Consider the following 25536-nt stretch of genomic DNA (forward strand, 5'->3'; position numbering starts at 1 on the left):
CCCCGCCCGCGGAGGAGTACGTCCTGGAGCCGCGCCGGCCCGCCACCGTCGGAAGAGGTGCGCGTCATAGCACGGCGCCGGCCTCGCCCCGCCCCTCAGGCTGTCGTCAGTGCCGCGCGACGCAGCGCTCGCCGATGACGTCGCGGCGGTGCCCCTGGAGGACGGGGCGCCGGGTCGGCCGTGACCGTGTGCTCGGCCCCGGTCCCTTCCCCTCCCGTCTGGCCAGCGGCGGCCGGGACGCTGGCACTCGACGTTGCTCCGGAGCTCAGGCAGGGGGGCAGGTGGGTGCCGGAAGGCGCGGCGTCGCGGGGCGGGAAGGGCTCTCCCCGATGGGTGGGCCGGGCTCCGCCGCCAGCCGCCGGCCCTCGGGGCGACAGGATGGGGCGCATCGGCTTGCTTGTCTCCCAGCCTCTCGTTTTCCCGCCGGATCGCTTCTGGAGGCGGAGGGAGGCCTGCGGATCCCCTGCCCACGCAGACGGGGGGCCCTGGCCGGGAGGGCTCTCTTCCTGGGCTCCGAATGTCCGACGTCTCAGGCAGGCGTTCGGCGTTCAGCGTCCCGGCTCGTCGCGGCGCACACCTCAGAGCAGACGCCTTCCGGGTTCTCAGCGCTTAGTGGCGGTGGCCCCGAGTCTCGGCGGACACGCTGTACGTTGTGGGAAGTAGGTGACCTTGGGAAGCCCCACCGTGTACGGTACACTGCGTCCTAGAGCGGCTTCCCGGACTCCGGAACCCGCTAGAAAGGGTCTGGCCCGGCCGCAGGCTTCCTGACGCAGAGGCTTGGGCGTCCGGCACTCAGAACCCTTCCGCAGACGACTCCAGCACCACGTCGGGGCCGACAGCCTGACAGGGTACTAGGAGGGACTGGCGGAGACGCACTTGGGTCTGTGGCTTCTTCCTGCCTGGGGTTCGATGAGGTCCGTTAGGTGGAAAACCCTGTCTTTTGAAAAGATGTCTTATTTCCTTGCCCAGCAGGTCGCACACTAGGCCAGCAGCTGACCCCGAGCCTCCACGTGCCACAGGGGCCCTCAGGAGGAATGGCCACCATGGGCAGGCTGCTTGGGTAAGCAGGGGCTTCCCAGCCCCTGGGGACTGCTGTCATGGGCCATCTAAGGGGAGCTTTCCTAGCCAGTGTGTTTTTCTGGAGAACGGGTACAAGCAGGTGTGTGCAGATGGCTGAATGCTCTATGGCACTTGTCGAGGGAGGAATGAGGTACGAGCAGGTGGGGTGGATGGATGGATGCTGTGGCAGGTGTCGAGGGAGGAATGAGGTACGAGCAGGTGCGGTGGATGGATGGATGCTGTGGCAGGTGTCGAGGGAGGAATGAGGCACGAGCAGGTGCGGATGGATGGATGGGTGCTGTGGCAGGTGTCGAGGGAGGAAGGAGGTACGAGCAGGTGCGGATGGATGGATGGGTGCTGTGGCAGGTGTCGAGGGAGGAATGAGGTACGAGCAGGTGCGGTGGATGGATGAATGCTGTGGCAGGTGTCGAGGGAGGAATGAGGTACGAGCAGGTGCGGATGGATGGATGGATGCTGTGGCAGGTGTCGAGGGAGGAATGAGGCACGAGCAGGTGCGGTGGATGGATGGATGCTGTGGCAGGTGTCGAGGGAGGAATGAGGCACGAGCAGGTGCGGATGGATGGATGGGTGCTGTGGCAGGTGTCGAGGGAGGAAGGAGGTACGAGCAGGTGCGGATGGATGGATGGGTGCTGTGGCAGGTGTCGAGGGAGGAAGGAGGTACGAGCAGGTGCGGATGGATGGATGGATGCTGTGGCAGGTGTCGAGGGAGGAATGAGGTACGAGCAGGTGCGGTGGATGGATGAATGCTGTGGCAGGTGTCGAGGGAGGAAGGAGGTACAAGCAGGTGCGGATGGATGGATGGGTGCTGTGGCAGGTATTAGGGAGAAATGAGGCACGAGCAGGTGCGGATGGATGGATGGATGCTATGGCAGGTATCGAGGGAGGAACGAGGCACGAGCAGGTGCGGTGGATGGATGAATGCTGTGGCAGGTGTCGGAGGAACAAGGTACGAGCAGGTGCGGATGGATGGATGGGTGCTGTGGCAGGTGTCGAGGGAGGAAGGAGGTACAAGCAGGTGTGGTGGATGGATGGATGCTGTGGCAGGTGTCGAGGGAGGAATGAGGTACGAGCAGGTGCGGTGGATGGATGGATGCTGTGGCAGGTGTCGAGGGAGGAATGAGGCACGAGCAGGTGCGGATGGATGGATGGGTGCTGTGGCAGGTGTCGAGGGAGGAAGGAGGTACGAGCAGGTGCGGATGGATGGATGGGTGCTGTGGCAGGTGTCGAGGGAGGAAGGAGGTACGAGCAGGTGCGGATGGATGGATGGATGCTGTGGCAGGTGTCGAGGGAGGAATGAGGTACGAGCAGGTGCGGTGGATGGATGAATGCTGTGGCAGGTGTCGAGGGAGGAAGGAGGTACAAGCAGGTGCGGATGGATGGATGGGTGCTGTGGCAGGTATTAGGGAGAAATGAGGCACGAGCAGGTGCGGATGGATGGATGGATGCTATGGCAGGTATCGAGGGAGGAACGAGGCACGAGCAGGTGCGGTGGATGGATGAATGCTGTGGCAGGTGTCGGAGGAACAAGGTACGAGCAGGTGCGGATGGATGGATGGGTGCTGTGGCAGGTGTCGAGGGAGGAAGGAGGTACAAGCAGGTGCGGTGGATGGATGGATGCTGTGGCAGGTGTCGAGGGAGGAAGGAGGTATGAGCAGGTGCGGTGGATGGATGAATGCTGTGGCAGGTGTCGAGGGAGGAAGGAGGCACGAGCAGGTGCGGTGGATGGATGGATGCTGTGGCAGGTGTCGAGGAACGAGGCACGAGCAGGTGCGGTGGATGGATGAATGCTGTGGCAGGTGTCGAGGGAGGAACAAAGCACGAGCAGGTGCGGTGGATTGATGGATGCTGTGGCAGGTGTCGAGGGAGGAAGGAGGTACGAGCAGGTGTGGATGGATGGATGGGTGCTGTGGCAGGTATCGAGGGAAGAATGAGGTATGAGCAGGTGCGGTGGATGGATGGATGCTGTGGCAGGTGTTGAGGGAGAAAGGAGGTACAAGCAGGTGCGGTGGATGGATGGATGCTGTGGCAGGTGTCGGAGGAACAAGGTACGAGCAGGTGCGGATGGGTGGATGGGTGCTGTGGCAGGTGTCGAGGGAGGAACGAGGCACGAGCAGGTGCGGATGGATGGATGGATGCTATGGCAGGTATTGAGGGAAGAATGAGGTACGAGCAGGTGCAGTGGATGGATGGATGCTGTGGCAGGTGTCGAGGGAAGAATGGAAGCAGTTTGTGAGTACTTAGCACCAAACACGTGGTGGTGACGTTCCTGTTCAGATCCTGCAGCCCAGCCTGGCTCTGGGTCCTTGGAGAAGGCCATGCCTTCCGGCTCTTCCCCCTGGAACTGCCCCCTTCCTGCCCTTCCCTCACCCCCGGCCTCCCCGAGATGAGAAGTATGGTGTGATCACAGCATTGACAGAGAAGTAAGGAGAGCAGGCTTCTAGTGGGTTCTGTGGAATCTGGGGGAGAGGGATGGGGCACCTGAATCTGTGGGTCGTTGTGAAACTAGGCAAGGGACTCTGGCTGCACCGTGCCCTGTAGGGTCCTTGTCCTAAGAAAGTTCATGTTAGAATTGCTGTTCTTGAGGGAGCATCCACTCTCAGGGGTCACTTCCAGCCCTAATCTGACAACCCACGGTTCTCAGGGGTGGCTGTGTCCCGAGCTCCCTGGCGCCGCTCCTCCCCTGCCCGCCTGACTGCAGGCTTCCCTGGTCCCGGAGTTTACCACCTGTCTCCTCTGTGCCATCTCCGAGACTCCAATGGCGGGGACTGGGGTCTTTTGTCAAAATTGACTGAGGGTCCAGTTAAGGGTCTGGGACTTTCTAGCAAACAGGATGTGTTCTTGCCACTGGGACAGTAGGGTCTAGTGGAGGAGACGCACCCTCACTCAGCCTGAGGGGCTGCTGGGAAGTCCAGGGCGTGGTGGGAACGCCCCCCCCCGAGGCAGGTCCTGCTGGGTTGGGGCTGTGCTGTTGCACACCACTCAGCCAGGTTGCCTTGTGGATGGAGAGGTCCTGAGAGCATGGGGACGCGACTGGAGCCAAAGTGGCGACCAGGTGGGAGGCCACGGGGATGGTTTGGGCTGGACGCCGCTGCTCGCGTAGTGGCAAAGGCACGTGGGGGGTGCCTGAAGGAGCGCCGGGCAAGCCCCACAGCTCCGGGGAGGAATTCTGCCGTGTGACAGCCTGGGCTCTGAATCCAAGTTTGCATGAGAGCCGGGCTGGAAGGGACACTGGGGGTCACGCGGCCCGGTAGATGGCGCACACGGGGCTTCCTCTCTCCTCCCGTCACCTCAGCGCACACGCCCTGCTGTGTGCAGGAAGGCCAGGTGTCTGCCACGCTCAGAAGCCAGGTGGACTGCAGGTGTCTTGGTCTGTTCACACTGCCCTAACAGAATGCCACAGGCCGGGCAGCCTCCTCTCCAGGGTTCTGGAGGCTGGAAGTCTGAGCTCAGGGTGCCGGCAGACTGGGGTTCTGCTGAGGCCTGTCTTCCTGGCTCTGAGTCTTCACAGTGGAGTTCTGCTCTCTGGCTCTTAGAAGGGCACCAGTCCCACCACGGGGGCCCTCATGTCCTCACGTGATCCTACTCACCTCCTACCTGCCCCATGCCTGGTGTCATCCCATGGAGGCTGGGCTTCGATGTGTGAATCTGGGGGAGACAGAGGTCCCGGCCCTAGGACTGGGTGTAGGTTCCCCTGGAAGTCTGTCCCGGGCCTGACGCTCGTGCGTCCGGTTCCTGAGCTGTGCAGCGACAGCGCCCTGAGCCCACTGGGGTCCCAGCTGCTGACTCTGCCTGCACTGGGCCCAGCGGTCTCCTGCATGCGGCGGGAGCCGGGGACCATGCCCCGCTCGGGGTGCATCACCACGTGCCCCCAGAGGGGCTGGGCGGCCCGGGCCAGCAGCAGCCACTGACTGGAGCATGTGTGTCTGCAGCCTGCTGCGGCAGCATGTGCTCACGGGGTCCGCTCTGGCGCGCCGCGGCCTGCACACGTCCTCCCGGCAGGCTGACAGCAGCAGGGCCTCGCTCACGCGCGTGCACCGACAGGCCTACGCACGCCTCTACCCCGTGCTCCTGGTCAAGCAGGACGGCTCCACCGTCCACATCCGCTATCGGGAACCACGACGAATGCTGGAGGTATGCCCCTCCCCGCGCTCCCTGGGGTACAGGTCTTGGCGGGCTGGCCCCTAGCAGCCGCTCCTCCCGGGGCTTACGGGCTCGGCAGCTGTGCGGCTCGAAGGGGGAGGGAGGGCGAGCCATGAACTGGAACTGCAGAATGAGGAGAGGGGAAGGGAGGGTGGAGTCCCCTCCGTGGGGCAGGACCGGACAGCAGCCGTGTGTCGAATGAGCGTCAGTGCTGGGGAAACAAGCAGAAAAGTTTGCTTAAGGATTGTGAGCTTTGACGGGAGAGAAAACCTAGCAGAAGGTAAACACCCCCAACTGCACAGTGGAGAACGAGGTGAAGGGACACGGACAAGGCCCCGGGTCCTCTGAGCAAACGGTGGGCACGCTCCTCCCCGCAGATGCCCGTGGACCTGGACACCCTGTCCCCGGAGGAGAGGCGGACGCGGCTCCGGAAACGCGAGACCCAGCTCCGAAAGAAAAAGGAGGAGAAGCCGGAGCTCAGTGACGACTTTGACGAGGAGCGGTACAAGCGGTTTTGGACAAAAAAGTGACCTGCCTGGAAGCTGCCCTGGGTGGGGAGGGTGTGTCTTTAAATGGTGTGTTCACAAAGCCGTCTCCACGTGGCCTTTCCTTCTGGTGACCAGGCCAACCGGGTGGCCCGGAATTGGCTGGGGCCGTGGTGTTGGCACAGGGCCTGAAGGGCACGCGAGCCACAGTGTGGGAGGAGGAAGGGCCCTGGAGCCCCCTCACCGCTGTCCTGCCTTCGGCCTCCGGGCGCTGGGGGCTCTGCTGGCCAAGCACGGCAGCCGCGGGACTGGGTGGGAGGGGCAGGGTGTCCGGGAAGCCGGGCCGGGCATACCCCGCTCCTCGCTGGGGCTCTCAGCGGGAGGCGCCATCACCCCATCGTTGCCCACGCTCAGCTTGTGGCGCGTCGAAGCGACAGCAAACCAGGCTTCGTAGGGTCAGCTGCCGTTTTTCTGCTCCGGGGGTGGGTTTCCCCCGGCCAGGCTTCTGCAAGACCAAAGGGGCAACTCCCAACCTTTGCAAGGGCCTGGGGCTGCCCGGTGTCCTGTCCTGAGCTGTTGATGGCGGGGCCCTGGCTGTCAGGCTGTCTCTCGGAAACCGGAGGGCCTGCACTATGGTGGTGACCGAGGAGAGAGGGAGGTGGCTGTGTCTCTCGCTCCCGGGTATGCATGCTGGGCTCTCAGGCCCCGCTGGTCCGCCGAGCACACCGCCACCAGCCTGCTGGGGAAGGCGCACTTGCTGTTCAGAACCGAGTTAGTCCTGACGCTTGTGGTTTCCTCGAAGGGGGGTCATGGCCACAGATGCAGGGGTCTAGCAGCAGGGCACAGATTGGGCACAGCACGGACACGGGGATTGGCAGCCACAAGGCAGGGTGGGTACTGGTGATACGAAATTCATCCACATAGTGGGGTTCTGGCAGAAGCCACGCAGTGGGGCTGCTGCTGAAAGCAGGCCTGGCAACCCCCCCCCAAGCTCTGCATGGGAACCTGCAGCCCTACTGAGGGTGGGGGTCTGAGGGAGGGTTCTGGCCATAACTGGGTGATGCCGAGAGGGACCGGAGGCCCACGGCCTGTCTGCAGAGCTCCGGGAGTCTGGGCGGTCTGGTCTAGCGGAGAAGTCCATCTGCGCCCGGCCCTTCCAGGTCCCCGAGACTTCCTTTCCATGGACCCCAATCCCCGCCTCCACAAGACCTCTCCCCCACCCATTTGGGGGACTTCAGACGCTGTCTATGCTGATGCCTCCCGGTGTCCAGGCCCGTGGGGGGGGGGCTGATGGCAGGAGGGGCAGCAAGCTCCGAGCTGACCCTGCTTTGCCCACCACAGCCGCCCCCCGTGGCGTCATGCCCACGCGCTCCTGCGGGAGGGACGACACTGGTGGTCTATCCGAGTTCTGCAGAGGAGGGGCGCGCCCGTGGCTGCCCCCTGCCCTCCTCCCACGCTGGAGCCCCCCCCGAAGCAGGGACCACCCGCGCGCAAGCCGAGGCTCCAAGATAACAGAGGGCACGACGGGGCCCCGCCGGGAGCCTCCCCTCTCCCAGCACAGCCCTGGCACACGCGCAGCGCGACTTCAGGGCCCTGGCCCTGCACCCCGGCGTCACCCACACAACGTGGCTTCTAACGACAGGTGTCGTGCGGGCCGGACGCTCAGGTCCCGCCTCAGCCTACCCCCACGCCTTCCCCCCCCCGGGCAGTGCGTAAGCGCGCCGACTGGGCGGGGCGGCGCGTAGGGGTGCGCGGCGGTTAGGGAGCAGTGCGCAGGCGCGCGAGGCTCTGCCGGGGCTGCGCAGGGGTGACGTCAAGGCGCGCGACGCAGGACCTGGTGCCGGCGCCGGCGCCGCCTGAGGCGGCGAGGCCAGGGCTTCGGAAGGCCCGGGGGGCGGCGGACGGCCTGGCACCATGTTCGGCTCCAGCCGGGGCGGCGTGCGCGGCGGACAGGACCAGTTTAACTGGGAGGACGTGAAGACCGACAAACAGAGAGAGAACTACCTGGGTCAGCGCGGCGCCGGGCCCGCGCGTGGGGGGGGTGGGGAACGAGGGGCGAGGGGGTCGCGGGTGCGGGCTGGAGCAGGTGCGGACAATGGGGACGGGGGAGCTGCGAGTGCACGGAACAAGGGGACGCGGGAGCAGGGTATCCCAGGTGCGGGGAACGAGGGGACGCGGGAGCAGGGTATCCCAGGTGCGGGGAATGAGGGGACGCGGGAGTCGCAGATACGGAGAACGGGGGCGCCGCGGGTGCGGGGTACTGGGGTGCGGGGTATGCAGGTGTGGGGAACGGGGCGCGGGAGCTGCGGGGTCCTGGGGTGCGGGGTCCGCGGGCGCGGGGTCCGGGCGGACGCGGGAGTCGGCCGACCCCGCGGGCCGAGCGCCGGGCGCTGCACCCCCGCAGGCAACTCGCTGATGGCCCCGGTGGGCCGCTGGCAGAAGGGCCGCGACCTCACCTGGTACGCCAAGGGCCGGGCGGACGGCGCGGGCCTGAGCCGGGAAGAGGAGCTGGCGGCCGTGCGGCAGGCGGAGCAGGAGGCGCTCATGGCGGCGCTGTGAGTGCGCCCCGCGGGATCGGGGGCGCGCTGGGTGGGGGGCGCGGAGGGGACGGAGGGGCGGGGGCCCGGGCCAGGCCGGCCGCTCCCTGAAGCGCGCACGCGGCCCCCGCAGAGGCTACAAGAACGTGAGGAAGCAGCCCACCGGCCTGAGCAAGGAGGTGAGGGGGCCCTTACGGGGGGCGGCGGGGGCGAGGCGGGGGTGGAGCGGCTGCGAGCGCCCGCGTGCCCTCCGCACAGGACTTCGTGGAGGTGTGTAAGCGGGAAGGAGGGGACCACGAGGAGAAGGGAGTGGACCGGCTGCTGGGCCTGGGGAGCTCCAGGTGCGTGGCGACGGGGTGGGTGGTGCCCGTTACGCGCGTGGCAGCGGCACTCGGCAAGGGAGGCGGCCGGGGCGTTCTCATCGTGGGGCTTCTCATCCGCCTTCCCGCAGCGGCTCCGCAGGCCGAGTGGCCCTGTCCCGAGAAGACAAGGAGGCCGCCAAGCTGGGGCTGTCGGTGTTCACGGTAACTGCCCTTAGCACGCCCACGCCGGGCCCCCAGTGCGTTTTCCCGGCTTCCTGGCCCTTCCCGCGGGCGTCCTGGGGCGCGCCCAGCCCAGCCCAGCCCAGCGTTCCTTCCCCCCGCAGCACCATCGCGTGGAGAGCGGTCGGCCAGGCTCCTCCCCAGCCTCGGCCAGGAAGAAGCCTCGGTCGGAGGAGGAGAAGGCGGAGTCCGGGTAAGGGCTGCCCCACCCCGGGTCTCTTGGCGCCCTGCCTGCCTGCTGGGGATCGCCCCCCCTCCCCCGCCGCCGGAGGCCTGGAAGGGGCCGGTGTCCCCGGCAGCTTCCTGCCGCAAGCGGAAGGAAGGCTGTACGTGCTGGCCACGGGCACGTGCGGTCAGTACATGGTGAGACCCTGTCCCACAGCCCCGAGAGCCACAGAAAGAGCAGGAAAGAGAAGAAGAAGAAGAAGAAGAAAAAGCACAAGAAAGAGAAGAAGAAAGACAAGGCACACCGGAGCAGGGTGACCTCGCCGCTGCCCCCCGCTTCTGCGGGGTAGGTGTGCCTCTGCCGTGGGTGGCCTGGGGGGTGGGGCAGGGCAGCCTCCCACGGACGGGGTGTCCCCGGTCTCCCCAGATCCGGGCACCGCGGGCACGGCTCGGACTCGGACGGCGACTCCTGGCCCTGCTCCAAGAAGCGGCGCCCGCACCACAGTGACTGACACTGGCCCCCACGGCAGCTTCCGGAGGGGCGTCCGGGCGTCCCACCTGCAAGGCCCGCCCAGGGGGCGACGCACTGGCCTGGGAAGGCGCCGCACAGCCGCTTCTATTTTTCTTTCGCTCTTTGTACTTAAATAAACTTATTTTAAGGGGCAAGTATTTCATACTCCAGGGAGGGTGGTGGCCACGTGTTCCAACCGGCCCGAGACCGTGTTGGGAGGGGTCTCAAGTTGGGGGGGGGCACAAACTTGTCCCTGCGGTGCCTCCCCCCGTGCCCCCCGAGGACCTGCCTGCCGAGTCCCTTCTGCTGCTCCCGGGTGGGGTAGGGTGGGGGCCCGGCTCCTTCCACCAGGCCTCCCGCCGCCTCTGCAGGGACATGTGCCCCGAGCCAGCACACTGACGTCGTCTCACCAACTGCAGTGAGAACACAGCCCAGGCTGGATTCCTAATCACGAAGACGATCCTGTCTTCCTGACTCTGACCCTGGTTCTCCACCTGTTAGCGGAGGTGAGCGAAGGCTCTGCTGGGCATGTCCAGCTGCCCAACCGCCATACGGGGCTGCGGAGCTGGCCTCCAAGGGGCAGGAAGAGGCCTGTGGCAGCAACACGGAGCCCGGCCAGGGGGTTCCTGCTGCTCCGGAGTAGGCCGGCTGGGTGCGTGCGTGTGCGCATGCGTGCACGGCGGCGGGTGCGTGTGGGGAGCCCTGAAGCTGGCCCTGCCGGGCTGGACCCACACGGGGCACGGGGCCACAGCCGCACGGTCCAGGCCCCCAGCCAGGGGCCTTCCATGCCCGGAGGCAAGCCGTGGGTCGCCGGCACCCAAGCACTGGAAAGCCGTTAAATAGTTAAGAGATTTTATTCTAGTAGCTATAATTACAGTGCTTGTTTGTCGAAATGAAAACTGAAAACGAGTATACAAAACAGTTGATTACTAATCGTGTATTGAAAGCAATAAGAGGTTCCACGACACCAAATAAACCAGTTCTGAGGATTTCCCCAAGATAAAGTCTAACAGCTCCAGCTTCTTCAGTGTTTATCAAAATACAAAAGAAAACAGTAGAGGTCGTCGTTTCGATGGCAAATCCGACCCTTGCAGGCTGAGGGAGTGAAAGCACATGTAGACAGGGGCTCCGGGGGCTGAGGCTCTAGGGTGACTGGCCCGCCCGCCCGCACTCCTGCTGGTGAGACCCCAGGCAGCCCGGAGCAAGCCAGATGCCCACGCGGACCCAAGGGAAGGCCGGGGTCCCTCCGAGGGGTCCGTGAGCGGTGGCCACAGCCCCCAGCCTGTCTCCTGGGCGGCTGTGTGAGCACAAGAACAAGCACAAACGCTAGGGGATGCGGGATGACCCGAGACAGAGCGAATCACAGGGACCCTATCGTGACCATGCAGAACGGACCATGGCTGGTTCTGCCCCGTCTCACGTTCCCGACGGGAAACGGACCACTGGTGGACTAGACTCTGGCCGCCGCTGCAGAACCTACACTAGGCACGTTTCTCCCTTCTGTGTGTTCACGTGTTCTCCTTATCTTGTATTTGTAACGATTTTAAAAATGCACTGAGTTCAGGTTAAAAACCAACCACCAAAATGGATCTCAACACAGATCTAAGGCCCAGAGGAGGCGCACCAGGCTGGTTGGACACAGCGACTCCCGGAGGCCCCGCGTGCCTAACATCCCTTCTCAGTATTGAACAGTGGGTTGATTCTCTTTTTACAATAAAAAAAGCTGAGTAATATTGCATAGGAGTACCAGAAACTGCCTCGTTGGGAACAAGAACTATTTACATTAAATAAAAACCCGGCTGCAGGCTGCGTCTGCACATGTACAGCATGGTGAAGCACACTGTGACCGACCATGGAGACAGCTTCTGGCACTCACACCACATGAGAGTAAAGCAGGGTGGAAGGAGGGAGTGGGGGGGGGACGCGGCTCACTTCTGGTTCCGGAGCTGATTGGACAGCCAGTCCAGTCCCTCATACAGCCCGTCCCCGCTGGTGGCACAGGTGGCCTGAATGTACCAGTTCCTGTGGCGCAGGGAGTGCAGACCCAGCTTGTCCGTGATCTCAGCTGCGTTCATGGCGTTGGGGAGGTCCTGGTGGGACAGGCCCGGCGGCCTCAGGTTAGCACACTGCAAGCACCACCTGTGCCCACCTGTGGCCCCCACACCCCCCCCCGCCCGCTGACCGCCAGCACCGGGCGGCTGGGTCCCGCGTGCACGTGTACCTGCTTGTTGGCGAACACCAGCAGGACGGCATCCCTGAGCTCGTCCTCCGCCAGCATCCTCATGAGCTCCTCACGGGCCTCGTTCACGCGCTCTCTGTCATTGCTGTCCACCACGAAGATGAGACCTGCGGAGCCGCGGGCATTAGGACAGGTGTCGAGGGCTCCCCGACCTCTGCCACGGGCCACCGCCCCTCTGCTCACCTTGTGTGTTCTGGAAGTAGTGACGCCACAGAGGTCGGATCTTGTCCTGGCCGCCCACGTCCCACACGGTGAAGCTGATGTTCTTGTACTCCACGGTCTCCACGTTGAAGCCTGAGGCAGCAGCACCCAGGTGAGCCTTGCCCAGAGCGCCCTCCAACCCCCGGCCCACCCTGCAGCCCACGCTCCTCACCTATGGTGGGAATGGTGGTCACGATCTCACCCAGCTTCAGTTTGTACAGGATGGTGGTCTTCCCCGCAGCATCCAGGCCCACCATGAGAATGCGCATTTCTTTTTTGCCAAAAAGGCCCTTGAAGAGGTTTGCGAAGATATTTCCCATGCTGTCGACGGGTGGGAGCAACACTGGCCAGAGAAACCTGCAGAGACAGCAATCCCCAAGTCTCTGCCTGGGCTGCCAGGGCCAGCAGCCCAGAAGCAGCTTGGGGCCCTCCCTCCAGCTCCGGTGGATGGACAGGCCTGACTCCTGAAAGCTCACAGGCAGAAGCGGATGAACCCTGGTTCCCACGCAGCAGAAACGGAGTCCTGCCCTTAGAAGGAGCGTCTGGGAACCTCAGGACAGGGGTGACTGGAGTCGGGGGCTGCGGTCGCCTAAGGAAGTGATGCCCACGTCTGCTCGACCTGCCCTGGCTATGATGTACGACACCAGGGCAGACGGAATGCCGAGCACCCGACGGCCGTGGCTTTGCATGAATGCAAGGTCTGTAGAAACACCCATCCCACCAGTGACACAGGCCAGACCGACCTTCACCGATGTGCTGAGAGCTCAGCACTCACCCACAGGCAGGACTTGGAGCCAGACCTCACCTGGGCCCTTGGGCAGCACACCAGCCAGGAAGTCCGAGGGGGAGCCCGTGAGGCGAGCACTTCCACCCCAGTGAGGAGGCAAGCCCCTAGGCCGCACAGGGTCCCCTCGTTCAGAGCAGACACCCGGGCCCAAGTCGGGGGGGGGGGGCAGGAAGACGCCGGTGGCCGTAGCCACAGGGGGAGCGGTGTGCCATCCACAGCTCCCCACCCCCCACCCCCCAGGGCACAGGAGTACTTTCATTCTTCAACAGTTTCCTTTCCAAACAGGGACTTGGGAGAAATGGTCCCTTTCTCAAATGCAGACCGCCCAGGAATCTGGGTTTTTAGCACCGAGCAAAAGCCAAGCAGCAGGGTGTGCGGCAGCCTTCAGACCAAGAGGCTGGTCTGTGTTCCCAGCAGTGTGTTCCAGGCAGGCACAGACCGAGCGCTCCTGAGCCCGGGAGGGAGCCCCGCTGCCCGCACACCCGTCCCCCAGGAGCGGTCAGGAGCTCCCTAGGCTTTGGAGCATGGACGAGACGCAGGCCCGCCCCACTTCACCTCTGAGGACAGGCTCCGGTGGGGTCAGCAGCTCTCCACTGCTTTGGCTCTCACTACCGGTGAGCGCACACACACTCCCACTCCCTCTGGTTTCAGCAGCCAACACACCCTGGCCAGGTCACCATCTGCCTAGTCATTCTGACAGCAGTCAGTCAGCACTGTCCCCAGGTATCCACAAGGCATGGCACTCCTGTTTTACTTGGTGGCTTTGATGCTCCAGCGGCCCCAGGCATGCCCAGGCGAGGCCTTCATACTGGCTTCAGGGCACTTGTTTTGGGATGTCGTTAAAGATCTTAAGTCATCTCTACGCCCAACATGGGGCCCGAACTTACAACCCTGAGATCAAGAGTCGCACGCTCCACCGAATGAGCCAGCTGGGCGCCCTGCTTCAGTGCATCTTTGACACGTTTTTATTCTTTTGGTTCTGAGCAATATTACCTATTCAAAAAATTGAAACGTAAAATAATCTTTACTATAACATTTCCTTTTTGTACAGACAGCCAATTTTCCTCATACATACAGAGGAGGAAAAATTCTCTGGGGAACACACACTTTCAATGTCAGTTCTGCCGAGTCACTAAGGAAGAGATGCCCAACCCACAAAGACAAAAAGAAAAAAGGGGCGATGAGTTCTGGAAGCCAACGCAAGTGTGGGTGGAGTCGGACCTCATGTTCTTCCTCAGCTCTGCAGGGAAGGGACCTTTCTAGAGCAAGCGAACTGGGGCTTGCCGCCCGCATCCACGTGGGACGGTGTGGCTGCTGGTATCTGGAGGACCCAGAACATCTGTGCCCTAGCTCCCTTTAAAAAGTCACCAACAGGGGCGCCTGGGTGGCTCAGTCACTGGGCGTCTGCCTTTGGCTCGGGTCGTGGTCCTGGGGTCCTGGGATCAAGCCCCGCGTCGGGCTCCCTGCTTGGCGGGAAGCCTGCTTCTCCCTCTCCCACTCCCTCTGCTTGTGTTCCCTCTCTCACTGTGTCTCTCTCTGTCAAAATGGATAAAATCTTTAAAAAAAATAAAAAGTCACCAACACGGAGGAAGCAAGACAGAAGACTATTTAAAAGGAAAAAACAACCCCCCAAGCTACACACAGCCCCAGGCAGCAAGGCGGGGATCTGGTGCCCACAAAACAAGGACAGGCTCATGGCCGACCTGACAACCAGAATAAAATACACACACACACACACACACACACACACAATGGATAAAAAAGGAAGATTAGGAGCAATTTCAAAAGTCCACATCTATCTTGGGTATGATGATGTCTTTTTAGATACAACACCAGAGGCATGACCCATGGAAGAAACAACTGATACGCTGGACTTCATTAAAGCTACAAACTTCCACTCTGGGCAAGACCATGTCAAGAGAATGAGAAAATAAACCAGACTGCAGCATCCGACTCTTGGTTTCAGCTCAGGTCTTGGATCTCAGAGTTACGGGATTGAGCTCGGAGCTGGGCATCTAGGCATGGAGCCTGTGAAGATAATCTTTCTCCCTCCCTCTCTGCCCCTCCCACTCTAAAAAAAAAGAAAGAAAGAAAAAAGAACTGTAAAATGGGCCAAAGACCAGACACCTCCCTGAGGAAGATCTACAGATGGCAAATGAGCACATGAGAAGATCTCAGAGAAATACAAATCATACAAGCTGCTCACTATGCACCTATCAGAAAAGCAAAAACCCACAACACTGACGACACCACCAGCTGGTGAGGATGTGGGGCAACAGGAACTCTCATGCCCGGCTGGTGGGACCACAGGACAGGACAGCCGCGCTGGACACAGCCCGGCGGCTTCTTACAGAACCAAACCCTCTCTTACCCTACACAGGAGCCGAAGCTACGTCTGCACCAGATCCTGTTTACCCACAACTGCCACAAGTCGGAAGCCCCCAAGCTGTCCTTCAGAAGGAGAGAGCCTACACAGACTGTGGTCCCCCCAGACGACGAACAGGGGCAGCGCTGGAAAGAAGCGAGCTCCCACGAGAAGACGCGGCGGAAGCTGTATTACTGGGCGAAGGGAGCCCATCCGAGCAGGCTACTCGCCGTGGGATTCCAAGTGGACGGCGGCGTTCTGGAGAAGGCGGGACTATGGAGACGAGACAGAGCCCCTCGGTGGGCGCTGGGGGACTCGGGGGGCCCAGCGGAGCTCCAGGGCCGTGAAACCATCGCTCTGTGTGACCCTGTGGGCACGGGCACGCGTCCTTCCACACCCGTCCAAGCCCACAGCACGCACACCATGGAGAGTGAACCCCCTCGGAAAGGAGGGGCTCCGGCTGATACAGCGTCAGTGCGGGTCCATCAGCTGGGGGGGATGCTGCCCTGAGGGCGGCTACGTGCCTATAGGAGCTCCCGTTCCTTCCTCTCGATTCTGCGGAGCCAGAAACCACTCCAAAGTTTTTGGGGTCGGGAGGATAGAAATTCTTGAACATAATTAAAATCTGACGGACAGAAAACTCCAAAAAAACAAAGAACACAGAAAATTATGGGGCAGAAATTCTTCAATGCTCCAGCTCAGAACAGAAACCTCCAGACTGAGGGAACCTGGGTTACAAACACCGAAACAGATGCACTCTGAGGACACCAAGGGTCAGAGTGCTTTATGGAAGTGACACACCGTGCTTTCCATCTGTAATTCTATACCCAGCCAAGACAGATTCAGGGGGAGGGGGCAGAACAAAGAAGGTCAGAAATGCAAGCCTTCCTTGCAAGGTGGCCACAGGTAAGGGGAGCCCCCGCCCCCGCCCCCAGAAGGAAGGAGACACAGAGACAGACTTCTCAAGAAGGTGAACATGCTACGTGCATGGCTAAAACCTGGGGCTCAGCAGTCCTAGGGCACTCGGGAAAAACGGAGGACAGTTACAAACAAATGGAGAGAGCACTTTTAATGTTTCCTGTGGGAAAACACCAGCCAGGACCACCGAGCTCAATCATGGTACCACTGCTGTTACTGCTAGGAATCCAGAAGCTGAGGCCACACCCGCAGGGTCAGGGGCCGACCCTCATGGCCCAGAGCAGACAGACCGAGGAACACTACCAGCACACTCATTTACAAATACAGCCCTCACAGCGGAGGTAGGAGGGGGGACCGCGACTTCTACTTGTTTTAGCGTTAACGTATCTTATTCTCACAAATCGACACTGAATCCTAGGGACTAAGGGGTGAAAGTGTCCTCTGTACTCTCCCAAGCCATCATGTGGGCAGAAGGATCATCTCAGAGTAAGCCTGCCCGGTGGCCTCCTCCTCCCAATGTGCCCTTGCCAGCCCCCCAAAACCCCATTTGCCCACACAATGTCTCTGGTCTGCTGGGCTGGGCTTCAGGACCAATGTGGTTGGTCCCTGTCCTTCCCACATGCTTTCTCAACAGATCAAAATCCTAGAGCCCCATGGGGGCTGGGGATGGAGTCTTGGGTTTAAGACGCTACCACACATAGCAGTTGGTCTCTCCCAACTACTCCAGAAGCATCTATACCTGCCATGCACCTGGTCCAGGACCCTAGGGGGTCCTGGCCTGTCCCCAGCACCATTTACTGTTTTGCAAGAGGTCAAGACCTAACACAGCACCTGCCACAGGAAAAAGGTCAACATCGATGGCCAGAGCCATCCTGTGGCCTCTCGGCACAGGTTCTAATGTGCACGACACACTCTGTCATACCTTCTGCCACCAGAATCCCTGGAGCTCAAGTCAAAACCTGTCTTTCAGGTTTACTGTGATGACCCTCTGCATTGGTGAGCAATGAAAACATGGACTTTCTCACAAGAGCTCCCTCCTGCCTGGGAGTTAGCACCAGCCCCACAGCTCTGTGGGAAGGACCAGTAACAACGTAAAGCAAAGAATGTGGCGACCTACGTTCTTGGGATGCAAAGGTCTATTTGGCCACAGGCCAAGGCCAACAATGGGGCCTCCCTAGGGAAGCCAGTCCAGCGAGGTAAAAAGGTAGCTTTGTGAGTTTACACCCGTTCCACTCCCCTAAATGAATACCACGAGACCAGTTTAGCTGCTGAGGGCAAGTGGTGCTGTGGCCTCTACCCGCACCCTCGGCGTCCCCTCCTACAGGCCTGTGAGGTTCCAGGATAAGCCAAGGCACCGGAGGCGGCTGACTCGACAGAACCTCTGGCAGCGACTACCGCCAGGACCTGAACTGCTTGCAGTCACTAGCAAGAAGAAACCACCAACCTGGAGTCTGACAGGGGGAACGAAAATGTGACCCAGGGAGACAAAACCCTTCTGTGCTGTACATGGGGAGCTCAGAGGGATGAATCCCCTACTCGAGTGAAAAGCTGGGGGACGTCAGAGCCTTAACTCTCTCCGCCTTCGTACAAGTCAAGTTCACTGGGCCTCAGTTACACAGAGTGAAACGTGCGGCTCTGCGGTCCACACTGTCAGCTTTGACATCTATGTGAGAAAAGTTAACACCGCGAAGTCTTTCCCAAGGAGCTGACAGGCATTAGGGACTATTTCTTAAGGTGCCTTCCAGCAGGCAGCTCTGCGCACACACATAGTCACTCAAGAGCCCAACCCATCCCCGACATGCAGAACTTAACTGCAGAAGGGGTCCGCTACGAGTGCTGGCGGATGTGCTCACAAATAATGTGCCGCACGCTGCTTTCTGCACACCCGCGTGGGCCTCCAGGGCACCAGCGGAACACAGCCTCAAGCCATCCCCCCAGCTGCAAGCCCAAGAGTCCATCCTGTGGCAGAGCGGCACATGACACGTCGCCCGTTTTGTAGAAACCAGCACGTGCTAAGCAGATACACCTCACAGTCCTAACACAACTGTGACAAAGATGGGAATCAACATGCTCACAGGGGAGAATATTCAGCCTGGCACACTCAACGGACGTTCAGTGAACCGACTGAGCTTTCTTCCCACCCAGTGCTAAATCCGTGACGGGCACACGGTGACTCCTCGGGTAGGTGTACACTGTGAAACGATCATCACAGCTACAGGTTACTTTCTTGTGAAAAGAACTCTTACAGTCTCCTCTCTTAGGAATCTAATACACGATCCAGTCCCGTCAGCTATGGCCACGCTGTACCCTACGTCCCAGGACAGCCTCGGGGCCACCGTCACCCATTTCCCCCACTCCCACTACGAACTTTCCGTAGGAAACAGAAGAGCAGGCACACGCACTGCCGAACCTGAATGTTCTGATCTGCAGCCTCAGGCCAGTTCTGAGGAGGGCCTGTTGGGGGAGGCCCATGGTGCTTTCCCAACAAGGCGCGACCCCATCCACGCAGCCACGAGGAAGGAGAACGAGCCCCAGACCTGGGAGGCCTCACCCCAATGCTCTCTAACCACCTCCCTCTGCACACGGCCTCTGCGAGCTGAGGGGGGGCATCACCTGGCAGGTCTGACTCAGAAGGCAGAAGCAACGTTGTGGGCTCCTTGTCAGCTTCAGCTTCAGAGCTAAATGCAACAGCTAGAAGTGGGTCTCGTCATCAGTGTAGCTCGTGTGCAGGAACACGCACGCCCGAGAGGCACTGTCCACGGAACAGGCACAGGTGGGAACAGCCCGACTGCAACTGATCCTACTCACCCGCAGCTACAGAAACCAAAGCACTTCACTGAAGAACCCACTTACGGTTTGTAGGTCCCCCTTACTCAGAGTCTTGAAGTTTTACTTGCTACTTTGTAACTTAACTATCTTCAAAACACCTCACCTAACTTGTGTTCTTATGAATTCCACAGATGGGAGCAAATCACCCCACGGGCTACAGCGCAACATACACGACACGCACAGGAGGCCACTCAACACGGGTCACACGGCCTCCAGCTGCAGAACAAGGGTGGATGGCACGCACAGTCCGTGCGGGACACTGGACATACACGTCCCACGGTCCCCAACTGCACTGACCGAGGATGAGGCCTCGCCAGGATGCTGTGTCAGGAGCCTCCCTCAGCTCCCTGCATTTGTCCTGGTGCTGTTTTCTCATGCCTGACTGGTCCCTGGGCTCGAGGCCTTCCAGAAGACACGGACATTTCTGGCCCCCTCCTAATGTACCCTCCCACGTAAGCCACTCCCCTCTGGCTTACATGTTAGGGGCATTGATACCTTCCCTCTGACCCCAAATGCAGTCAAGTCTGAAGAACTCGTCACTGAAAAAAAAAAAACCCAAGACCTTGCATCAACCGCAACATTGAAATGCACAACAAATTAAACTGAAAACGGGGGAATTCAAGTACTTTGTGACCACAAGGCAAAGCGGCATCTGGGAAACCATGCGCAGCTCTAAACCGCCCATCATCCCAAGAAGCATCCTACCACTGAGCCTTACCAATCTGCACGGGGTTAGTGACTGGTCCTTCTCAAGCCGGCTACAGCTGTAGCTCAACCCCATCCAGTGGACCCCAAGAGCCCACGCCAACGACACCCCCAGTGCCTTCTCCATGAGGTGCCCACTCAAGCTGGGACGTCACCTTCCACAGGAAACAGTCCTCTCCGCGCCACCCTTCTGGGTGCACCCTCGCCACACAGTGGGGCTGAAGGTCACCACGCTCACAAAAGGGGCGGCTGCAGGAGAAGAAGGGTGCTGGGCACAAAGGCTCAACCATAAAATGGGAGTGCAAGAGTGGCCAGCACATGCCCTTTGACCCCACCTCCACAGTTAGGCGATTCTCAGAGGTGTCTCTCACAGTGGGGTCCCCACAAACGTGCTGAAGCTGCTGCACCTGATCTTGTGCCTCCTCAGAGCGGCCACCGAATCCCGGGGGCCACACAGGCACGGGGGCAGAGCTCTGGGGGGCCAGGGAGAGCCCCTCCATACCCTCCAAACAAAGCGAACTGCAACTGCAAGCTCTGGGAGTGCCAAGCCCTCCTGCAAACCACCCAGAGCGGCCAGGAGGCCCCCGAGCCCTCCTGAAAAATTCACCCAGAGCGGCCAGGAGGCCCCCGAGCCTTCCTGCAAATTCACCCAGATCGGCCAGGAGGCCCCCGAGCCCTCCTGCAAACCACCCAGAGCAGCCAGGAGGCCCCCGAGCCCTCCTGCAAATTCACCCAGAGCGGCCAGGAGGCCCCCGAGCCCTCCTGAAAAATTCACCCAGAGCGGCCAGGAGGTCCCCGAGCCTCCTGCAAACCACCCAGATCGGCCAGGAGGTCCTGGAGCCTGTGGCCTGTTGGTCAAGTCAGATGCCTGCGCACCACATGCCAAGCTAGGGTCTTCAGAGAAGTCAGGGCCGACACCCCCACGGTTTCACAGCGCCATGCTGCCATCTCCAGAGGAAGCCGGCAGCCGCCACAACCAGCACACACCCTGGACTGCCGAAAACCCAGCATGTTGCTCCATCTGTCACGAAACAGGGAACTAAAGGGCAGGGACTCATTATCAAACGTGCGCTTCCATACTGGGTACGACCACTGCAAACTCCGCAGAACCACCTGCCAGAGATGCTGCAAATGCACACCATTACAGCATGTGGCAGGGGGGCAGATCCTGAGGGTGGCTGTGTCCACGGAGCAGTTCAGTTTCTCCTGGAAACAGAGAGCAACTCTTGGGAAGGTTCTACAAAGAACAAAGTACAACCTCCCTTCATTTACAAGGTAGCTGCATTCCTGGAAAATGCAGAACATCTATTAAAACCACACTAAAAAAAAAAAAAGTGTTGCTTCCGTACACAAAACACATTTACGTTTAGGAAATCGAGATTTTTCAATTACGTGAGGTCACAGAGAATGCGTTCTTCCCAGTCCCAGAAATCCCTGACATCCCCTTTCTGCGGGGCTGGGCCCACTGGCTCGCAGCAGGCCTCCAAACCACCAGGTGTGCTCCCGCCGCAGGGCCCCTGCAGCTACTGCCCCCTGCCCGGGGCGGGGGGGGGGGGCCTTTCTGTCTCTCCCACAGACCTGTATGCTGCTGTCCCCGCGCCCCTCCCCAGCCACACTCCTGCTCTGCCCACGGCCAGGGCACTGCACGCCCACCCAGCCTCAGCCTTGCGCTCTGCCAGTGCCTGGGCACCCACAACACCAACCGTCAGGGAGCGGAGGAAAAGCCATACAAGTGCATCTACCACAGCCCATAGGCATTAATCACACACATCTACAAACAGGCTTTTCCTAAAAACCGAGTTTGTCAGGAAGAACCCATCAGGTCAACAACGAACTTCATGCCGGGGCAGTCTGACAAGCCTCTGACATTCCAGGGAGGCAGCCAGGCCTGCAGAGACCCGGTCAGCTGCTCTGGGCAAGCGTGTGCATCTCAGCAATGTCCCGTAGCACGGGGCCTGCCCTCAGGTACAGGCGACTGGGGACGAAATACATTTTCTTCCCTCACCCAGGAACCGGCAAACCTTCCATCGCTTTGACAGAGACAAACGCTAAACGCTGTAATGATTTTCAGCAAAGTTTCACCCCCAAAATCATCCCCTCCCCGCACACACACTCACACTCTGGACTCACCCTCCTCCCCCCCAAACACACACACTCACACTCTGGACTCACCACCCCTCCCCCCAAACACACACACACTCTGGACTGACCACCCCTCCCCATACACACACTCACACTCTGGACTCACCACCCCTCTCCCCCAAACACACACACTCACACTCTGGACTCACCACCCCTCCCCCCCCAAACACTCACACTCACACTGTGGACTCACCCTCCTCCCCCCCAAACACACACACTCACACTCTGGACTCACCACCCCTCCCCCCCAAACACACACACTCACACTCTGGACTCACCACCCCTCCCCCCCAAACACACACACTCACACTCTGGACTCACCACCCCTCCCCCCAAACACACACACTCACACTCTGGACTCCCCACCCCTCCCCCCCAAACACACACACTCACACTCTGGACTCCCCACCCCTCCCCCCCAAACACACACACTCACACTCTGGACTCATCACCTCTCCCCCCCAAACACACACACTCTGGACTCCCCACCCCTCCCCCCCCACACACTCACATACTCAATATCACACTTTCTCTCGCACACATTCCCAAAGCTGTCCTTTCCTTGCCACTAGGCAGAGTTACATACGAACCACTACTGGATCAAAATCGTTTCTAAGAGACTGAACACCCTCCACACCAATGAGGAGCAGATCGAGCACAAGATCTAAGTTCTTATCTAATTTTAGGAAGCCAAGGAAGGAACGGCACATTTGGAGAGCAGACTGAAATTCACGTTATCAGGGCCATCCTCATTTGAAAGAGTCTGCAGAACACGGACTGACTTTCTCAAAGCAAGTTCCTACACTGTTCATGAGCTTGCACAAGGTGAGCCCAGAGAGGGGATGGTCTCAGCAGCAGAGGCCCCACACCAAGGGTTACTGAAGCAAGCAGGAGAGCAGAGGGTACCCTCCCGTGCCTGCAGGCCCGTCCAGGCTCTGGGAGCGGCGGCCTAGCAAGCCAGAGTGTCCTCTTCATCTCGTGGAAGAGACACGGCCAACAGCTCGACCCAGGACTGAAAAACCAGGACTGTGAGGAGCACACAACCCGTGTCTGCTTTCCACTAATAAAGGTGATCAGACAACATGTGAGTCAGCCACTATCCAAACCCACTATTTCAAGTCTTCAGGTAGTAATTCTGAACACCTGCCTGTGAAGGCAGCCTCCCGGGAAACAGCCGTGAGGACCAAGTGGCAGGGACTGGCTTCAACAAGGCGTTCCCGAAGGCGCCCCTGAGGAGGCCCACCAAGTTCAGCCCACTGTAACGAGACACACCTTTACAGGACAACAGGACGCTCCCACGAAAGGACTAACACATACACACTCAATTCCCTCCAACGCTGGACCCAGCTGGCGGCAGATGTGGCCGCTCGCGTGCTGGGGAAAACCCTACGAGACAGCAGCACACGCCCGGCAGCCCCACAGGTCACACCGGGAGCGGAGGGTCTCGGCAAGGCCACACACAGCCGCGCACGTCGCGCTGCACGGACGCACACAGCCGGAAACCAGCCCCGGCCATGCCAGCCGCGAGCAGGGAAAGTGCTGACCGCTCACTCCCAGCTCCGCAAGGAGAACTGCAGCTGCCCACCGGAACGGCAGCGGCACGAGAGGACGCGGCCCTCGACTTCCGGGACCACGCCAGGGCCCCGCACTCCCTCCGCCTGCCGACGACTTCTCGTGCAATTCCGCTCAAGCACTGAAGATGGCAACTCGGTTTTGAGGAAACGGGAGGGTGCCACCCAGCTCAGAGGGCAGTGTGAACTGACCACCCATTACCGCTACGGACTGGGCATGAACCAGCGACAATTTCACACGCCCCACCAGCACCCCGACTGTGCAACAAGTAAGCGCTGGGGCACAGGGCTGGGGCGGCAGCCCCGACCCCGACAAGCCGTCCCACAGGTGCATGAGATTCACCAACTAGGAAGAAAGGGTGTTCTCCTCTTTGCCAACGGCAGCCAGGAAGTACTGCCGGGTCGCGGCAAGTTCTGATGACGGGGCCCTGCACCGCCGCGGGCGCGCCGGGCGGGCAGACGAAGCCTCCTGGGGCCACAGGTGCTCCCGCTCGGACCCCAGGACCCCGCCCCACCGCACCGGTCCGGGAACGCGGGCCCCGCCCCACCCCAGTCCTCCGAGCCAACAGGAACTGGGCTCAAACCCTGGCCATCGCGTGACCTTGGCGGCGTCCCGGGCCGCGAGCTTCAGTTTCCTGGTCCTCGAGACCCCGAAGCGGGAGGCTTCGCAGGCGGAGCAGGAAGCAGAGCTTCCTGGGGAGCCCGCGGCCTGGGCCGGACTTCCGGGCGTCCACCCCGGCGGCTCTGGGGGGCGCGAGACCGCGGCGAGAGGCTCGGGGGGCCGGCGGTGCGACCGACCCCGGGCCCCGGCCTCCGCCCCCGCCCTGGCCCCCGCTCCCGGCCGGGTCTTGGCTCCCAGCCCTCGCCGCGGCCCTGACCCCCACCCCTCCGCCTCGACCCCAGGCCCGGTCACGGTCCCCTTCCCCCGCCTCGACCCGGCCTCCACTTGACCCCCAGCCCATCCTCGACCCCCGGCCCAGCCCTCTGCGCCCTCCCCGCCTCGATCCTCATCCCAGGCTCGACCTCCGCCTCGACTCGACCCCCTCCCCAGTCTCGACCCCCGGCCCAGCTCGCCGCGCCCGCCCCGCCTCGGCCCCCGGGCCGGCCGCGGCCACCGGCCGGGCCTCACTCGGCCCCCGCCCGGCCCGGCCCAACCTCACCACGGCCCTCACCGCCCCGCCGCCAAGGTGGGCAGGGCCTCCCGTGGCCCGGGCCTGTCCCCGCCACCCGCCGCCCGGCCCCGGCCCCTGGCTCCCGGCCCGGCGCCTCACCCTCGGCGGCCGCGGCGAGGCTACTGCTCCGAGCCAGGCGTTGGTTTCGCTCCCACAAGATGGCGGCTCTGACGGCGGCCACGTCAGTGCCTGCTGCCGCGGGGAACGCTGGGGAACGGGGCGGGCCCGCCTGCGGCCCCGCCCACTCCCCGCCACAGCGCGCACGCGCAGACTCTGGGCTGGGGGCGAGCGCGCGGGGACAGGGACTCCGCCCCGCCCTGGGCCGCGCCCCTCACGCCGCTGCGCGTGCGCACCCGCTTGCACTCGTCGGGACGGAGTCCGCCTGCGCCTGCGCCGCGCTTCTCCCGGACCGCGCGGTGTTGGACCCACCTACCCATTTTGCAGATGCAGAGACTGAGGCGGGGCTGGACGCGGCGGCCGGGGAGAGGCGGCGCCAGGGTGCATGAGAGGCTGCCTGTCCCCTTCTTGACCAGGCGGTCGCCGCGAGACCCGGCAGGTCCCGGCGGACCAGTGGGCCGCGGTCGCTTTCCCCGGGCGCCAACCCCAGGTGTGGAAATCGTGGCCACCAGTAGGTGGCCTGAGTACCGGCGTGACCTACGCAGCCCCTTGCGCGCCCGAGGAGCCCACCCGGGGGAGCAGGAGCCCAGCCGGGCAGGAGACAGCGCTACCCCCCCGGGGTCGCCAAGAGCCCAGATCCTGGCAAACTGGAAGGAGGAACCCCCTCCGGGGAAACCTCCCTGGGCTGATCAGAAGGGAGACGCGGACAGTCGGGGCCCCTCTCCACGGTGTCCAGGCTCAGGGCTTGGCTGTGGACTCCATGTAGGACCTTACTCTGCCCTCCTGCCAACCCCGGGCCCGCCTCCTTTCTGCCACCTGGGCTCCCTCCCCCACCTTCGTGCTGCTTTGAGGGGTCCCACATCCTAGAGGGCTTGTTGAGATTGCTGGAGGGGCTCCCCAAACCCGTGTGTTGTGAGGGCACAAAGCAAGGCCATCACCTGGGCCCAGGGGCCTGCCTGGCAGAGAAGCCCTACCCAGCAGCCTCCTGCGCCCCCCTGCTCCCCTTGGGCAGGGCCCCCTCCCTGGACTG

At 61.7% G+C, this 25536-nt stretch overlaps 3 protein-coding genes across 5 annotated transcripts; 2 read left to right on the forward strand and 1 right to left on the reverse strand.

The window, feature by feature from the left end:
• Positions 1-93: 93 nt before the first annotated feature.
• On the forward strand, positions 94-5808 carry MRPL55 (mitochondrial ribosomal protein L55). Of its 2 annotated transcripts, none has more exons than XM_078067721.1 (5): positions 94-281; positions 534-645; positions 970-1060; positions 5010-5211; positions 5598-5808. In XM_078067721.1, the coding sequence occupies exons 1-5, from the start codon at positions 135-137 to the stop codon at positions 5748-5750; spliced, it is 705 nt and encodes a 234-aa protein (XP_077923847.1). In that variant the 5' UTR covers positions 94-134; the 3' UTR covers positions 5751-5808. The 2 variants fall into 2 exon arrangements, with proteins under 2 accessions (XP_077923847.1, XP_077923846.1); XM_078067720.1 differs by having other exon boundaries at positions 101-281; positions 973-1060.
• Positions 5809-7494: 1686 nt separating this feature from the next.
• C2H1orf35 (chromosome 2 C1orf35 homolog) lies at positions 7495-9615 on the forward strand. 2 transcript variants are annotated; one of them, XM_036124263.2, is made up of 8 exons: positions 7498-7713; positions 8110-8260; positions 8376-8421; positions 8501-8583; positions 8694-8766; positions 8889-8977; positions 9167-9295; positions 9377-9615. In XM_036124263.2, the coding sequence occupies exons 1-8, from the start codon at positions 7620-7622 to the stop codon at positions 9459-9461; spliced, it is 750 nt and encodes a 249-aa protein (XP_035980156.1). In that variant the 5' UTR covers positions 7498-7619; the 3' UTR covers positions 9462-9615. The 2 variants fall into 2 exon arrangements, with proteins under 2 accessions (XP_035980157.1, XP_035980156.1); XM_036124264.2 differs by lacking the exon at positions 8376-8421 and having other exon boundaries at positions 7495-7713; positions 8145-8260.
• A 680-nt stretch (positions 9616-10295) lies between these two features.
• On the reverse strand, positions 10296-24633 carry ARF1 (ARF GTPase 1). The gene is made up of 5 exons (XM_036124267.2): positions 24489-24633; positions 12073-12257; positions 11883-11993; positions 11682-11806; positions 10296-11550 (listed from the first exon to the last, which is right to left on the reverse strand). Exons 2-5 carry the CDS (start codon positions 12218-12220, stop codon positions 11389-11391), a joined length of 546 nt encoding a protein of 181 aa, XP_035980160.1. The 5' UTR covers positions 12221-12257; positions 24489-24633; the 3' UTR covers positions 10296-11388.
• Positions 24634-25536: the final 903 nt, after the last annotated feature.

This window comes from Halichoerus grypus, chromosome 2, assembly GCF_964656455.1.
Source record: "Halichoerus grypus chromosome 2, mHalGry1.hap1.1, whole genome shotgun sequence".
Lineage (NCBI taxonomy): Eukaryota > Metazoa > Chordata > Mammalia > Carnivora > Phocidae > Halichoerus > Halichoerus grypus.

What these genes read in the sequence shown, in the direction of transcription:
- ARF1 (XM_036124267.2), bottom strand. Translation starts at nt 12,220, where the DNA reads ATGGGAAATATCTTCGCAAACCTCTTCAAGGGCCTTTTTGGCAAAAAA. An exon ending in GACCACCATTCCCACCATAG is followed by an intron (nt 11,994 to 12,072) that starts GTGAGGAGCGTG and finishes CTGCTGCCTCAG; the next exon opens with GCTTCAACGTGGAGACCGTG. An exon ending in TGGTGTTCGCCAACAAGCAG is followed by an intron (nt 11,551 to 11,681) that starts GTACACGTGCAC and finishes CTGTCCCACCAG; the next exon opens with GACCTCCCCAACGCCATGAA.
- C2H1orf35 (XM_036124263.2), top strand. Translation starts at nt 7,620, where the DNA reads ATGTTCGGCTCCAGCCGGGGCGGCGTGCGCGGCGGACAGGACCAGTTT. An exon ending in ACAGAGAGAGAACTACCTGG is followed by an intron (nt 7,714 to 8,109) that starts GTCAGCGCGGCG and finishes GCACCCCCGCAG; the next exon opens with GCAACTCGCTGATGGCCCCG. An exon ending in TGGGGCTGTCGGTGTTCACG is followed by an intron (nt 8,767 to 8,888) that starts GTAACTGCCCTT and finishes TTCCCCCCGCAG; the next exon opens with CACCATCGCGTGGAGAGCGG.
- MRPL55 (XM_078067721.1), top strand. Translation starts at nt 135, where the DNA reads ATGACGTCGCGGCGGTGCCCCTGGAGGACGGGGCGCCGGGTCGGCCGT. An exon ending in CGAGTCTCGGCGGACACGCT is followed by an intron (nt 646 to 969) that starts GTACGTTGTGGG and finishes TTCCTTGCCCAG; the next exon opens with CAGGTCGCACACTAGGCCAG. An exon ending in ACCATGGGCAGGCTGCTTGG is followed by an intron (nt 1,061 to 5,009) that starts GTAAGCAGGGGC and finishes GTGTGTCTGCAG; the next exon opens with CCTGCTGCGGCAGCATGTGC.